The sequence below is a fragment of the Cuculus canorus genome, chromosome 3 (assembly GCF_017976375.1).
Source record: "Cuculus canorus isolate bCucCan1 chromosome 3, bCucCan1.pri, whole genome shotgun sequence".
Classification (NCBI taxonomy): Eukaryota; Metazoa; Chordata; class Aves; order Cuculiformes; family Cuculidae; genus Cuculus; species Cuculus canorus.
In genome coordinates this window covers 41,795,862-41,813,528 of record NC_071403.1, presented here as the reverse complement: position 1 = coordinate 41,813,528, position 17,667 = coordinate 41,795,862, and the positions used below count along the sequence as shown (strand labels likewise).

The 17,667-nt window shown below is 35.7% G+C and overlaps 1 protein-coding gene across 7 annotated transcripts in view; it reads right to left on the bottom strand.

Annotated features, from left to right (window-relative positions):
• Positions 1-17,667, bottom strand: part of AKAP7 (A-kinase anchoring protein 7) — an 81,139-nt gene that overhangs the window by 54,240 nt on the left and 9,232 nt on the right. For all 7 annotated transcript variants that reach the window (XR_008449179.1, XM_054062963.1, XM_054062961.1 and 4 more), the window contains exons 5-6: positions 13,843-14,003; positions 3,556-3,668 (exon numbers count right to left, since the gene is read on the bottom strand). Coding sequence is in view for 6 of the 7 variants with exons in the window: in XM_054062963.1 (XP_053918938.1) it covers positions 3,556-3,668; positions 13,843-14,003 (274 nt within the window). In the remaining variant the exon portion in view is untranslated. The remainder of the gene's footprint in view (positions 1-3,555; positions 3,669-13,842; positions 14,004-17,667) is intronic.

Here is a 17,667-nt window from a genome sequence, read left to right as displayed (position 1 = left end):
AAAACTTAACGTTAAAGGAATAATACCAGAAGGGAGCATTCTCTTTCACTTCTCTTGTCATGCAGAGGATCTTTGCTGAACACAGTATTTGATGTATGCATATGCAACAAAAAATAGCAAATTAATGAAGCAGGAGACATGATCTATGAGTACTATACATAAGAAGTAATAACCTTTCCTGAAACGAGGTAAGTACCTGAGATTCCTTATCTAGATAAGGCAGAACAGATGTTCACTAGCTTATTGCCTGACTGCTGAAACTTGCTGTAACTGCTTACAGTATGGCTAATAAAAGACATCAGCATATATACTACATTTCTTCAGCTATATTTGATTTCTAGAAGCCAAAAATATTAATGTCACATAAATGGAGAGAAAACTTACATGAGAAAAAAGTAATTACATTCATAATTAACAGTATTAAACATCTTATCTGGTGTGTCTAGCTGCATAGCGCAAAAAGATGAATGTGAATGCACATCAAAGACATATGAATTTGGAGACACTGTTTTGCATTTGATTCAGTGCAGCATTTCCTCCTGTGTAATGGAGGAATTATTAACATTACAAAATAAGTACCTTATGTTATATCTATATGAAACTAGGATAGTGGCAAAATTTTAACATAATTTACATTAAAAACACAAGAATAAATTACTGAATCATGCAGTTATAGCTGTGCCCAGTGCAATCATAATAAGACTATCTGCAAAATAATATCTACCACCTTGATGAGGTAACCATTGAAGTTTAATGGTAACAGTGGATCAGGCCTTGTCCAACACTTGCAAGTACTGGAAATACCAATGGATTTTTCTCACTAATATATTCGCTTTTACTATTTGTACATACAGCATTCTAAAGATATACTGTACAGAAGAATATAATATATTAAATATTCATAAATTATATTTGGGGGATTTTTTCTTGTCAACCACTGTGTAGGCTAAGGATCTCATCAGAGCAATTTAGTTGTCAGTCACCTTCTACTTACAGAAATCCATTTCACAGTATTTGCAGTTCTGGCAGCACTAGGGATCAAAGGATCTCCAAATCTCATAGAGCATTAATCAAGTGTGCCTCATAACATGCCCTGAAATAAACAGCAGTCTGGACGAGTGAAAAATTGTGACCTGTGGCAACATAGCACGCTAGTGAGGGAAGCAGGAACAGAAATGTTATAACAACTCCAGTTGCTTCTTTCTTGGTGTTTCATTAGCTTCTTGAACAAAAGAAAGTGATACTAACCCAGGATTCTTATAATCCAAACAATCAATTGTAAAAATAGCTAAATGTGCAAGTAAATTATATCCCTTTATCTCTTTCCACAAGGACAACCAGAGGCATACTAAACCTCCTGGTTTTGGGGAAGTTTTCAGTGGCACATTTGATCTCAGAATTGTCCAATTAAGCATGAAGAATAAGTTGGTCCCACTTCTGAGTAGGTGAATAAGTTCTTTAACCTGAGAGGCTGAGGGGGTACAGTAACCCAGATATCTTTTTCTAACCCACTTTATCTCACATGATTATCCTTTATTAATGTCTGTTTCCAAGTTTTTTGCATTTACCATTTTTAGCTTAAAGCTGTGCCTTCAAATTGGAAAGCTGGTTTCTTGAAATCTTTATTAATTTGAAGTCTAAAACTCTCTGCGTTGTAAATATCAGCAACAATTTAGGAAAGTTAAAATATTTTCAGAATATGTGTTTCAAAAATGCCTGTAGCTATATTAAGGTTTGAAGAACATTTTTTTTTTTTCCCCAAAAGATAACTTCTATGGAATTCAGATGTCATTATGAGGAAGTAGATTAGCAAAGTATTGCTTCAAATAGGGAAACTTACATGTAAAAAATATATAGCAATATAATTATAAAGCTATAGCTGTGAACTATACTCAACTACCATAGTTCTGTTTGCTCTTTTATATGCTTTCTCATGTAATCTTCATTGACTCTCCTTTTGTTGTTTTTCATACTGTTATATGATCTGAAAATGCAATTAGACATTCTTTTTAAACATACTACAAAATACATATTCCTTTTATATTTCATGGATTTATTTGTTGTTTTCAGTAAATGCATGGAACTATCTCACTAAATGCACAGACACAAAAAATGACAGTAAAGACTGATCGATGCTTATTCCTGAGAGTGGACTGACAAAAATTTACAGATTTTCAATACATAATAGCTTTCTATACAGTGTATCTTTAGAATACCATATGCATTATCCAGCATTATGGAGGACTAAGGAAGATGATTTGGAATGACACTGACCTGGTTCTGTCAGCAGCAGTGAATATCAGAACACAGAAAGCATGCATCCTGGCTAATAGTTCATACAGGGTAGACAAAAGTAAACAAAACAACCAACCAGCCAAAACCAAACAAAAACCAGAATGACAAGAAATCCACCCTGACTGTCTCAGATGATTTTAGCAAAGTTAAATTACTGAGCAGCTGATATTCTAGAAGAGCTGTGGATTTTTAAAATGAGTATTTTAAAAAACAACTGTTAATACATGAAAAAGCTTATGTGAGTGTACAAATTTAATAGATAAAATATACCATTTACAGCTGTTTGCAACTCCTTGTTTCTATTTCAGAGCAAGTATATGTGCCTTTGAAGTTTCTTGATGTATCACAAATCTCATTGCCTCCTTCCAACTGATTTTACAACACTACTTAGTGGAAATGTGCATCTTCAGCACTTTTTATTATTTATAATGAAATTTTAAAGTTATTTCCTTTAATGCTTACTATAAAGTAAAAAAAAAAAAACAACTTAAAATATTTATACATATACTTTGATTCTTAGAATTATTTTTTTTCTGAAAATTACTTTCCTGGTCAATGTTAAAAGATCACATAAAACATTCTGTACAAAGCCAGCAAAAATAATATATGGAGATATACCTTATGTTAAATAATACAATATTACTGACACACTAGTATGAAATAAAAAACTAGATACACTAGTATTGCTTCTATATATTTATCTTCACAGTTAGAGCCTACTTTTATGCATTTGTGTATTCTGTCAAAAAAGCTCATAAACAGGCAAGAAATAACTGCCTGCTAGACAGAATATAGAAGATATGTTTCAATGCTACTCTGAAAGTCACCAAAGCATATTCAATAGTGGGAACTGACAGTCTGCGCATTGCAAACAATCCAAATAGAGATTTAACTGTTTACTTGCTTATTTTCTCCTATACAATAACAAAACTATCCAAACAAACCTCATGCATATAATCTACACCCTAATAATACTGTAATTTTGAACAAATACTTTCACCCCTTGGTCTTGCACAAAAGAAAATGGACCATGATATTACTGTACTGAGAATACAAGAGTGGTAACTTACAGTACAGTACAGTACGGGACTACTGTAGATGTACTAATCATTTTTTCTAAGAAAATCAGTACTTTCAGGTCTTACCTCTTCAGCTGGTTTTAAAGCAGAAAGTATGATGCTATAGCACAAGCAACTCCTTTGTTCATCTCCCAATTAAAATTTCTAGATTGGTGCTGAGCTATGTGAAACGTGAGCTCACCTGCTTACGTAGCTGTGTTGATTTTGACAACTTCATGAAGGTCAGATGTGGTTTAAAAGCTCTTCCTTCTCCTGCCAAGATGCCCTTTTCTTGAAATATCTTCTTCATAGTCTCTGAGAGGGGAGAAAATTATAGAGGTACAAAGATACTACACGACAGAATGCTGTACAATGTTCTTTCAACTGTAATATGAGTCACAGCTGTTCCACGTGGAAAGAACAAGATCATGAGTACTAAAAGGCAGAGAGATTTCTAGTTAACTTCAAAGGTACATATTATTTCATGTGAAAAGAATCATATTTTCAGTTAATATGGGTCATAAATTTGGCTTTACTACAGTAACGGCAATTAGAAAGCTGTCCATGCTGTCTGCATTTGCTAGCAAAATAAGAAATTCACATAGAAACTGTTCAAGATTTAGTCTCACTAGAAGTTTTGGAAACTTCAGGAGAATTCTGTGTATGAAACAGAATTTTTTGTCTTCAAAACCAGTTTTCTGTAATGAGTTCTACGATCCATATCTGGGAATTCTACCACTCCGAACAAAGGAAATATGAAATTGAAAACTAAGATCTGGCACTGGATTTACATGGCAGAATTAGAGAACATATCAAGCATGCTGATGATTTTTGTTTGGCTTTTTTTAAGCATCATTGTTGCCTTCCAAGCTAATTTCCTATTTTTAACGTACACTTTTATTTGTCTACAGCCCAGGCCAAAGCAACTCCACTATGCTGACCTAGCTGACTATTTCCCAACTCATCTGCCCAATGTAATGTTTCATTTCTTGGAAATAGCCCTCAGTATAACTTTTGAATTATGTTCTATATTTCTCTTAGTGGAAATATTTTACATGAAAAAATTCTGTTTTAATTTAGAAAAAATTTGACATAAAATTGGTAAAACCTATGGAAAAAAAAATACCAGTAAGTAGAATATTACTGGAAAACAGAAAAACTCCAAAATCTTTTCTTTTTCTTTGCAAATACAACATCCAATTTTTTACTAGCTGTAGACCTGTTACACTGTTTTCAAACTAAAATCGAAATAGAAGGGAAAAAAAATAAAATCAATCCTTTCACATGGATTTAATCAGCCTTTGCCATAACAATACATTTTCATTGAAGTGCATCATTCTTTGGCTTAATAGTTCAACTGTAACAAAAAGAACCACTGCTTTATTCTCTCACCTGGAAGAAAATGCATTGCAGTGGGAAGCAAACAGCGCTGCTGGCTGACACAAAAAGGGAAAGCCCAAGGAAGAGGAACACAGACACATAAATCTGGCTAGCCTAAGCCTGCCAGTTCATGTTTCTGCAACATGCAGTTCCAGAGTCCTTACTCTTACCATTTTTTGTTTTCTATAGTAATTATTTAAGTGAGTTACTTTAAAATCACATTTAAGAAGACATTTTACAAGTTTATGCATTACTTTGCAATAGAAAAGTTCTAGAAGAAGCTCAGAGTATTCAGTTGGGATATAGAGATCAAAATTCGGTTCTCTTTCTCTGCTGCATACAATTTATAACCTTAGGCTTCACAGTCTATGCAACTAAAGTTGGGATTTTGAAAGAAGACAAGGAAATCAAAGACCCAAGTGCCATCGCTTAAACAGACCCACTTGAAAACTCTCTTTCAACCTTCACTCCCCACTTCGAAGATGCTGATGCATTTTTTTTATTCTAACTCACAGGATGCTGAAAGGACAACCAGATTAAAACTTGTGAAGCATTTACGCAGTGGTAATAGGAGTCACATTACTTAGACAGTTGTTGAAGATATCCTACCAGAATGGCTGGAGTGGGAAGGAAACTCCAGAGGTTATGTGGTCCAACCCTCTTCCTCAAGCAGGGCCACCTACAGCCGGTTGCCTAGGACTATGTTTTACATTTCTCCAAGGATGGAGACTGCACAACCTCCCTGGGCAACCAGTGCCATTGCTTGGTCACTCTCACAGTAAAACAGTGTTTCCAGATGTTCAGACAGATTCTCCTGTGTTTCAGTTCAGGCCCATTCTCTCTCCCCCTCACCCCATGTATATATATACACATGTGTGTGCACGCGTACATAACTGCTACATAGATCTTTCTAAATGTATACCTCTGTTTATCTGGATCTATAAAAGTACTATATATTTATAGCTATAGCCATGTATCTATGCACAAGTATAGCTTACCTACTTGTATGATTTTAAATTGTGTCTGCAGGAAACATTTCTAAATTTACACTGAATCCCCAGTAACCAATTGTGCAGCTGTGCACACAAATGCTGCTGAGCATGGATTAACATATCAAAACAGAAGACTACAAATAAACCTTTGCTGCTTCTTCCAACTGAGATATGGAAGTTCAAATTAAGTCATTTAGTGCTGGTGTGCATGTATTTCTGTGCACCCAATAGCCTTCTTATTTTCTGATGTTAGTAAGCTACTAAAATGCTACTTTCGTTTAAAACTGAAATTATCTGTAACAGAGTCATTTTCTGGTTCCTGTGTTTGGTCTTTGAATTGCATCATTTGGGGACTCATTGACTTTGATGTTCCAGCAAAGGATTAGTCTTATCAAAACCAGGTTTATGCTGCCCTGAGATATTCTGATTCAGTCTCGTGGATTGTAGTCTTTTTGTCCCCTAAAAGCTCAAATCCCTTCTGCCACCACATCTTATGTCAAACAGTGGCTTATCTCTCACACTAAAACTAAGATCAGTGTGGTGAAGATTTGCACCTCTAAGGGTGTGCACCTAAGTCCAGTAAGAGCTTTGTGTTAGACCAGTAGTCTGCCAATTTGCATCTGATCACAGGATTTAAAACCCAGTGTTTTCAACAGGGTAGTCTGATCTCACACCAGTATAAATGTGTGCTAAAGTAGGGCATCTGCACTTTACACTGCTGAACAGCAACCTCACAGCCTGACTGTCTCCATTTTGTGCTAAATAGCTTTGCTCAACATCTGCTTGTATTTTTCTTTCTAAATTAATCTTTTTTTTCATACTTGGCAGTTCTAATCGAGAAAAAACATAATGAAAAACTGATTTACAGGAAAGAAAGCATCACTTCAGCAAGCAATTGCAGTTTTCAATTTAATGGATTTACGTGTGTGTGTGTGTGTGTGTGTGTGTCCACACACATTCTCATGGTCATTAGACTTCTCACGTAGACTGTTACTAAACATCACAGGCTCAAGGACTGGTCACGCTTGCTGGAGCTAGAGAGCCCCAGTTTTGCTGAATTTGACACATAGGGAAAGCATGACATTTTACTGGTTAAGGTGACTTATGAACGTAATTAGCACAATGCTTCCTCCTTCTAAGACAATGAAAATAGAAAGAAATCCGAATAGATGGAAAAAGCATCAAAGGGAAATGTTTTCCAGAGAGCACAGGAAGGTTAATAGATAATGTAATGCTATTAATAGCCATGCAGCTCTTTGAAGAAGTGGCCACAAGAAGGGTTTTAAAATAAATGGGAAAGGAAGCATGGATGATGTGGGCAAGAGAAAGTTCCAGGCTTATGGGACAGCATGAAAGTGGATTTGAAGACTGAGCAAATACACAAAGGTCAAAGTTTATGATGACAGGGATTGCCTGAACTGGCAGAAACTAAGATGCCAGTGATGAGAATTATAGAAAGATAATGCCTAGTGCTCTTAAAAAATGAGGATCTGCCATCCTTCCCCCAGATATCAACATTAATAGCTAGACTGAAAAATCATATGAGATCTGTGTTTTCTCTTATTAGTCTCAGGTTGACTAATGCTTGCAGCTTCAAATTATACTCTAGAAAAGTTAAGGGTATTTTTACAAGCTCAGTGACTTCCTGGAACAAATTTTTTGACCGCTTTCAGATCGTTTTTCATGCAATTTCAAGTATGCTGCAATGCCATTTTGTACCTTATTTTTATAATGTCAAAATTACTGAATGTCATCTGCCTTTCATACGCTGGATGCAGCTGAATCCATTATACAGCTGTTTCCCCATAATTAGACTGGAAATGTGATATACAAAACTCACCCAAACCAGCTATATACTGGAAAGGCTCAAAAATTCAACAGCTAGATCAACACCAAACAACTGATGGAAAAATTGCACATTGAGCCATATTCCATAATACAAATGGCCGTATTTTTTTCCAAGAATTCATTACATTTGGAAAACTGCTACGTATGTACATTTTCTTCCAGTCTATTAATTTCTGCCTGTCTCTAAACTACATTCCTCAATTAAAAGGTTTAGAATTTAGAAACAGTATCTGTCTCTTTATTGATTTTTTCTTTTTACTTTGCACTTGAAAGAAGTGCAAAGAAGAAAAGCACTGAAGAAAAGCTAAGCCTATGTAACTTACAATTATAACTATCGAGTTAAGCCATGTTAACATTTTTAAGTTCTTAATTGTTCTTTGAATATTCTATTAGCTATCAGTTGGCAGAAGCTTGGGTTTTACAAAGAAGCTCTTCTGGTCATTCTTCCTTTCCTAATAGCACAGAGCACAATGCACTTGCAAAGCATTACAAGATCTAATTTCCAAGCCAATGAAGAACTCAAAAGCCATATTTCAGATGCCAATATTTAACACAACCTCAACTACATGTCACCAGAGGTGCACACCACATATTGAAAAAAATTATTCTAGATATCACGTTATGCTTGGAATATAGAATCAAAGGCTGCATCAAGCACCAAACTCTCTACCATCCTACTGTTAAGACCATTATGAAAGATAATGCCAGCCTGAGGAATGTCCCTGGCTGCTGCCTGACAAAACCTACTGACTCTCAAAAACCTCAACAATCCCCAGTCCCTGATGAATAAAAATGGTGGCTAAATCAGAGTCAGTCTCTATGTCATGTGCTAGTGATTCTTATCTCCAAGATGTAAGAAAACTAAAGGCTTTGATTCTTACCTCTCCATATGAAAAAGGGCTATTTTTTTCTTCTCATCAGTAATGGCATTTCTCTGCTAATACTCAGCTTTACACTAAGCCAAAAGGTAAACCAGAGACAAGCCAACTTCCCAATGGTTCTTCAGCTGCTACTTGGTTATGTATTACTTTGGTTTTCCTACAGGGAACTGTCACCGTACCATACCACTATCCTACATAGTGAGCTATATGGTTATTTCAAACACAAATCAGCAGTATGCATGCACAGGTTGTTCTGTGTCTCTTCATTGCCATACACACATACAGAAGAAAAATGCCTCCATTATAAAGTAGGATCAAAGGAGCAGTTGGACCAAGCAATCCACACTTTGTGCACAGATGCCAATAAAAAATAAGCCTTACAAGACCAGCAGTAATAACCTGAAGGTTTAAAGTGCTAGACTGAAATAGAACATTATGTAGGACTTCTTGATGAAACTCGATTCTTCTACGGGCTTTAATACATTCCAGTATTTCCCAGAAGTTTATCACGATCACAAAAAGATGGGTTTTTTGTTTTGTTCTTTCAATCCACAAAAAACGTATCTTATTGCTTAATTTCAATGAGATATTTATTAGAGTTATTGTTATTCACTGTTTGGCAGCACAATATGAAGATGAATTCAAATGAAAATCTAAAAGCATTTGCTGTCTGTGCTTTCAGAGAACCATACTTTCTATTTTTATCATTAAGGAACAAATATGGAGACCACTAATGGGTGTTTTAGAGGAATGAAAGCAGTGAACATAGTGATCAGCACATCCTATTCCATTCAATAACACATCAGTGCTCAGTGACCTTTAACTGGATTGTTTTCTTAGGAAATTGAAGAGGACTTCTGACTCCTTCCAGAGTTGATCAAAAATTCAAGATCCTATGCGAAGAGTAGTAGAGTCAGAGCGCACGAGAGGCACGAGAGGTTTCCAAAAGCAGGCCTCTGTTCCAGCTTATTCCTCTTGCATATGTACTTCAGCTTTTTTTACTTGTCATATCACAAACAAAAAAGGTGAGCTAAGGGATATGGCAACAATAAAGCATTTAATATTCCCATGTAACTAGTAAAATGTTGAGCTCCAGAGCAAACTGCATTAAATAACTTCTAACTACTTGTTGGAAGCACAAACTCATAAAACCAACTGCTGTTATGTTAGGCTGTAATAGTAACTGTTCATTATCCCTTAAAGGTTTGCCCCTTGGCAGCATTTGTCTACACAAGGGGCCTAAACCGAAGAAAACTGTTAAGCAGGATATAGCTGAATTAGAAAAGGTTGCATACAGAAAACTTCATAATATCAGAAGGCTTGAACAATGCTCAGGTCTATTGAAATCAGTCCTTCATGTAAGTAAGCACCATTAGCAGGTTGGTGTCTTGGCTTTTGTCATGAAATCAACAAAAGAATCATTGCGGCAGGAGTGTTTTGCTGGTTATATTCATCACACAGTACAGAATATATATATATATTTGCTGACATAGACAAGTATTTTCTTGAGACAGCAGAATATTTCCACTTTCAACTTTAGAGCATGTTTCTCTTCTTGCTGTGCATGAGCCAAGTTTCTACACAGCCCAGTAAAATTCTGCTGAACACATTACTAGGAACTATAACTAATGGCACGTGGACTAGAAGAAAATCTAACATGTCACAGCAGTACATTTTCGATGCAACTGTTATGGATTTGGACTAGCAGCTTTTTGCTCACTTTGAACAAATCAGTTATTTTAATGGAAAATTACAACAGTTTTGAGTTCTTGATTTTATCATCATGTGAAATGACAATAACTGACGAGATAAAATTCATTTATCTTAGTTTCAGTTATCTGGAACTAAAGTGAACTAAATTAACTGAATTAAACAATTTCCCTAGGCTCTCTGAAGTCAGGGCAATGTAAGTCACCCTAAAATAGATGCTAAATGTGTGGTTTCATGCTCTTTAAAGAAGTTCATAAACCACCATCCTTGCCAAAGCAAACTGTTCCTCTCTAGCCCCGCTGCCTGCCACTGCTCCTATTTTTTCTGTTGACAGCCATAGCTATCCAGTAAACTGCACTGAAAAACTAAATAGGCTAAAAATTATAGCTGGCAAAGGAAAAACGTTAGTTTAACCACAGCTGAATTCACCTTGTGGCTGCACAAATCCTCAGCACAACAAAAGGGGTTGGACTGCTTTAATATAGTGGAAAAGTCAAGCTTATGCTTGAGTAAAGCTGTATCTAGGGAACAAGGTGAGCAGTATGACTTGCTTTACATTTCTCTCTCTCAAGTATGGACTGTTAGGAAAACGAATTTACTGACATTAGACTAAATGTCATTTATATAAAAGTAAAGCTAAAGGAAATGACTAGTTAGATGTATCACACGTCTGTCTACTGCAGTCCTAGCTGTATTAAAATATTTAACTCAACAAATCAACATTTCTTAAAAACAAAGGATCAAAGGCAAATGGAATAGTTATCTGAATAAACAGAAAAGTAACTTTTTGTTCATGAAATACAAGCTCCCCCTCATGGTCAGATCATAATGTGCATTATTTATCCATAAAACCAAAATCTGCAAGTCCTTCAAGATTATGCAAACATAGTCTTGAAGTAGCAGAACAGTAATTCATAGCAATAACGGTACTAAACTCAACTTAGGTTTTGAAAAAAAACCAACCTAAAAACCAAACCAGCTACAGAAGTGATCACTCTCTACTGTTCAATGGACAATGGACTGATGAACATCCTGCAGGCAACACCATATATTTTCTCTATCTGCCAGGTTCAGTTTTAAAATTGCAGTTTTCTAGGGACACAAGTTGTATCATAGGCAGAATGAACTTGTGACAATTAATTTCTGTCAAACGTATGCAACCTCACAGTAGTATATATGAAGAGCTGATAGCAATCTTCACACAGATGCTGACAATAGCAGCCCAGCAGGAAAAAGTTGCTAATTTTTTCTCTTGCGGCTGCATCTATAGAATTGTGTATGCAGGATACTATCCACAGAGCAGGAGTACTAGGCATAATTTTGACATACAGCCTGTTCTGAATTAATATTTCTGCTAATATGATTCTTTACATTAGAAGGTATATTTATCATGTCAAGTACAGCCCACAAAGTACTACTACTCTTTTCTCCAAAATGCAACACCTTCAGTAGGAGGTTTGGCCCTTAGACGACCTTCTAATGTTTTGTAATGTAAACTGCTAATGTTTCCTAAAAACTGCATGCAAACTGAACTGCGCTGCAATTACCTCTGTAAGTGTGCTCTTAAGTTAAGGGAATTATGCATGTGGTATGCTTGGGGCAGGAGGTCAATCCTAACGACTCCCTCCTCAGTTCTGAAGAGTTCACATGGATTTTTCATTTAATATAACTTTATATTCCAATATAAATATAACTGTGTAATAAGAAATTATCTATTTTTATCAAGCTACTTATATTAAATCCTTTGCAGTTTAATCTAATGATTATGTACATAGAAACTACTTAGTGTTTTCATTTTCTTTCTAACCACACCTGGTCTTTCCACTAATTTAATATGTAACTAAGCTAACTTTTGAAAGATACTTGTGTAATATTCATTATTGCATAATTACAGAAAAAAATCTTTTTTTCTGCCACAAGAATAAATGCAAAAACTAAACTTGCTTTCATGAATTATATGAAGCAATATTAGCACTTCCAGGAAGGCACGAAAAGATACTCAGAAATCAGCAGCAATTCAGAAGTTATGGTTATGACAGTCAATAAGAAATGTTAAGATAGTATAACCTCAAGTCACACCCATTAAACATTTTCAGACGTTTTACCATTTTCTTCACTAATAGAAACCATTAATCTCCTTTTACAAGAAGTATTGAAAGGGAATACAGTGTATGAATTATCTCACTGTTTATAAAACAGCATACATACAATATTCTGTCACCTTTAAAAGAAATCTAAACATATATTCAAAGACAAAGATGAGGAAGCATATCATCCAAAGGACTAAGGAAATACCTGGTAGATTCAATCTTTGAAATAATTATGGGAATATTTGACAAATAAAGCCTCTCTGAAACTGCAAGAATTGTTCAATTTCTACCATAGCAAATCGTAGGCATACTTCTCTGTCAAGCAGTGCTTAAAATAATAAAGCATTGCCCAATAACAGCCTAAGCAATTTGGTAATTTGAAAAGCTCACAGTCTTCTAATGAACCTTTCTTTAAAATGTAGGTTAAAAAATACTAATTTTCTAAAGGCACTTCAGAAATTAAATTAATGAATTGCTTAAGAGCGTACTGTGTTAATAAGACTTCTTCCATTTTTTTCTCTGTACTAGACTGCAAAGAGGTAGCGTGACAGCAGCAGCCTTTGCTACTCTGCAAAATGTCCTATACGAGTTATTGCACTATTACAAAATGGTGTGACCTCACATTCCTCACAGTACAAAAGATAATTCATCAATACTGAAAAACTCTTTTACAGAGTCTTTCCAAGGAATAGTTGGAATTGCTGGGATAGTTTTAAAGGACAGCAATGAATTATAGACAGTACTGTTCTCTGAGGATTTTTATTTAATATCTGTAAACAACACAGTTTAAGTATAGAGTCATCGACAGATAAAACACTTCACTCTATCCTGTTTTGGTTTAAGTACCGACTGCTGTTTTTCAGCTGATATTTATACTCCTTTTAATGCATATCTGCCTGCTGACTTGAACTGTATCTTTGTATGTATTTTATCCGGCCGGCAAAGGCAGCGGCTAAGGGCACTGTTAAGACAGAACTGAGAGTTTTGCTCTTGAAGTGAACATGTGGGTGCCCATACGTAGTAGCATATAACTGCCACATCTTTCAGTAACTTCTTAACTGCTAAGGAAGGCAATTAACATTGAACAAGCTACAGACTGGTTCCACAACTGCTCAAAAAAAAAAAAAATTCAGGAAAAAATTCAGAAAAGCAGCATGGAATCCAACTCAGTTTCTCTGGTAGATAAGTCCTTGTCCTTCTCCTGAATTCCCCTCATCCTCTGGGGTGCACAGAAAGTCTAGATTTACTTTATACGTCTACGGAAGTGTATATATAAAGAAGATCTATACGCCTATACATATATATGCATGTGTGTATACATATACACTTATACATATGGGAGTGGTAAATTATATTAGGAAATATTACTTCACTGAAAGGGTTGCCAAGAATTCGAAGAGACTGCCCAGGCAAGTGGTTGAGTCACCATCCCTCGAAGTATTTAAAAGACACATAGATGTATGTGCTGCTTAGGGACATGGTTTAGTGGTGGACTTGGCAGTGTTAGGTTTATGGTTGGACCCAATGATCTTAAATGTCTTTTCGAATCTAAATGATTCTGTGATTCAGTTATTTTGTAAACAAGTACCTGCAATTTCCGTAAGTATAGCTGCATGATCATTTTTTGCCAACTTCACAAATCCAACTTCATTTTTGAAGTGATCAATTCCTTGAAAAGACAAATCCACAGTCTTTCCTTTCAGGATATCTTCTACAAAATCCTTGCTGTCTGAAAGAGCACCAACTGCTCTGTCAAGAGGAAAGAAAATATCTATGTGAATGTCAAATATATTAATACTGTTTACATTACTATCAACAATTATATTCAAAAGTCTCACAAAGTTTTATTAGTATCAATTTATTATCTACTTCGGTATTTTTGCACTACTTCCTACCCATGCAGTCATTATTACTACTACAAATTATAAAGGTAAACTGGTTCATACATCATGCTGTAAAGCCACAGAAACAATAAGGCAGACCTAGCAGCAGGTGTGGTTCCTCAAAAGAGTTTATGTCAGTTCTCAAAATGACTAGATATTAAGATTATAGAGTCTCTATTACTCTGTGCATCCCATATAAATAAGCAGAACTTACTTAGTAAGTAAGTTCTTACTCAGAAGCATTTGGTTTTCCATTCTTAAATTAACATTTTTCATCTCCTGATAGCTCAGCTGAACACTCTGAGATCCTGCTTCATTCAAAGTTACTACAAATCATTACTTAATATTATAAATAGAGGTCAGTGTCATCACATATATATATTTTGATAAAATTATATGGAAATTACTATTAAGCTCATTGAGAACTGCTGTTAAAGGAAGTACTATCTAAATTGCTGCTTTCTTTCTTTAAGACATAAATAGAATGCACACACAATATAAATTTAACTTAAGAAAAGAAGCAAGTCTGGTGACCATTTAATAATCATTTTAATTAGCCACATTAAGTGTATGTACAATTACACGAAATATTTGTTTTGACCCGCGCTTGAAGTGATTCACATGCTAAACAAAAACTATATAAGCATTCTCAGTGTCTTCTAAAAGATCTCTCACGGTTTTTAATTCTATTCAACCAAACCAAATTTAAACATTTCACTAAACCGATATTGATTTCATAAACACTAGATGGCAGTGACAGGTTGAAAACTCTCAAGAGAGCTTATTTTACTTTTTCTGTCCTAGCTGGATGATAGCCATCACCACAATTGCTAAAGCAGGCTAACTTATATTCTTTAAGCCTATACAATTAAAAATAACTCTACACATTTTCATTGTGGTTAACAAGATGGATGCTTGATAAGAACTACGCATTTAATTGAAACCCAGGACAGGTTAAGAAGGATGTTAAGATAGTTTACATGACATCATAGAATTTTTTGGATTGGAAGGGACCTTCCAGTTCCAACCCCCCTGCCATGGGCAGGGATATCTCCTACCAGACCAGGCTGCTCAAGGCCCCATCCAACCTGGCTCTGAGCACTTCCAGAGAGGGAGCATCCACAACTTCCCTGGGCAACCTGTTTCAGTGCCTCACCACTCTCCGGGTAAAGAACTTCTTCCTTATATCTAACCTAAATCTACATTCTTTCAGTTTAAAAGCATCACCCCTTGTCCTATCACTACATGCACTTATAAAAAGTCACTCTCCAGCTTTCTTTTAGGACACCTTCAGGTATTAGAAGGTCACTATAAGGTCTCCTCAGGCCTTCTCTTCTCCAGGCTGAACAACCCCAACTCAGTTTGTCTGTTCCAGCCCTCAGATCATCTTTGTGGCCCTCCTCTAGACACACTCCAACAGGTCCATGTCCTTGATTCATATAGTACTTCTATGTTTTTTTAACAGGGCTTTAATATACAGTTTAGAAATACTTTAGCTCCTATATAACCACTTTAAGGAACAGTGCTATAACTTATTGTTTGGCAGTTATTTTCCTTTGAGCATAGTCTCTGTCACTTACCTACCCTTTTATCACCATTAGAAAAGCCTATGTCTTCCCTATAGGCTATCCTTCAAGACCTTTCAAAACCATCGTCTAATACTGATCATACCCGTCAGATTATTGCAGAGGTAATAATCTGTTGATATATTCACCAACATGAACCTGCAAATTGGTCCAAATCAAGCACAGATATTTCAAATACTGTCAAAGACTGAAGTGGGCTTTAAAGTAGTGAACCACACACATACTTAAAACACATCTGGAGGGTTTGTGTCTGAGAACCAGTACACAAAGAGTCATGAAAAGCTTTGTTCCCCAGTTGAAGAAAGATGTATATTTCTATACTGTAGAGTGTGCTGCAGAACTCACTGACCAGCTCACCTCTACCTGGTGAGGTCTATGAAGATCATTTCAAACAGAGCAGTGTGTTTACAGTTTAGCACTGTGTCACTGAAGGCTTACTTCTTTTTCTTTTATGTACAACCTTGTAAATAGTTGTCATCTCGCTCTAGCATATTTTGTATTTTCATATTCTATCAATCACTTTATAATGTCTAACAATTACTTTGTAAGAATAATGCACCAAGACAAACATTTCCACTAAGGTCAACAGCGACAGGTACAACAGTGGTATTTTCCTGTTATTCCATAACAAATAGTATTTATGATGCCAAATAGTATTACACTCAGTGCACAAAAACTTTTAAAAGCCTTTTGCTCCAAAGTGGAGAAATAAAAAAAATAATAATAAAAAAAAAACCCCAGCATATTTGAAGTGAATGCAAATTAGGATTATAGAAGCAGTGCCTGTTTTTTTATATTGTTGTAATGTAAAGATTATAGTACTTAAATGTACTATATGTACTACTTAAATGATGTAGTTTCTTTTTATTATAGAAATTTCTGACTTGTTAATTTTGATCACTTGTTAGAAAAAAGCAACCTTGCAATAAAAGCCAAACTGAATCATTTCAGCTCTCATGTTTATAATGAAAAGGTTAGATTCACAGAGTCTTTCACACTTAAGAACAACTCGACACTACAGTCTGGTAATGAAGGCATTTATTGTGAAGGCAGTCATCCTGATTCCTCGTACCTGGTCCCATGACTATGCATACAATTAGCATGGACTATAACTCCTTTACTTGAAAGGACTGCTGTTGTAACTCTTGCTTGCTTGCTTTCTTTTGACTTTTAATCTCAATTTCTTGATTTCATATAGTCCTACAGAAAGAGGTGTAAAGTGCATTCGTGAAAGCTAGACCACAGCCAATCAGTTAGGAAATTCACATGGGAATTGCAAGTCTGGACTCACTTAGAAAGAACGCCCTAGAATACAGATCTTCCATTTTCAGGGTGAAAGCCATATGTGCTAAAATGCCATACAAAGGGCTTTGTGCTGAATTGAATGTTATGTTTAGCACATTCTTATCACGCGTTTTGACTTCTAATAGCATTCAACACATTTCATTTCTGTATAGACAGAGGCACTATTGTGCAAACACAGTAGAAAAACTACAGATATCTAAGTAACTTAATAGATCCAAACCTAAAGATCTGCGAACTCTCAAATGCCCAGTTGACTAGCTGCACCTTGTTTTGAGGGATTAGTCCCACCCTATGTTATACACAGGCTCTTTTGCCAGCCTGGATATTTCTTTATTTTCATTAAGCTGTTATCAAAAATTGGTGAAGCAAAGAAAGGAAAATGAAACTTTTAACCTTTTTTCCCAAAAGCTTAAACAGAAAACATCAAGTAATAATAAAAAAATACTCCCATATAATAGAAAATGCAGTCTAGAATACCTGAGGATAGCTGAGCTAGACACCTGTAGAAGGCATCTGGCCAGAGAAGGGGTGAATCACTGGGGAAGCTGCTGCTGACTAGAGGACAGCTCCTGGGTGCCTGGACTGCGGAGTTCTGCTGGGAGAGGCAGAAAAGAACTCCGTGAGTACTTGGGTGGCAGG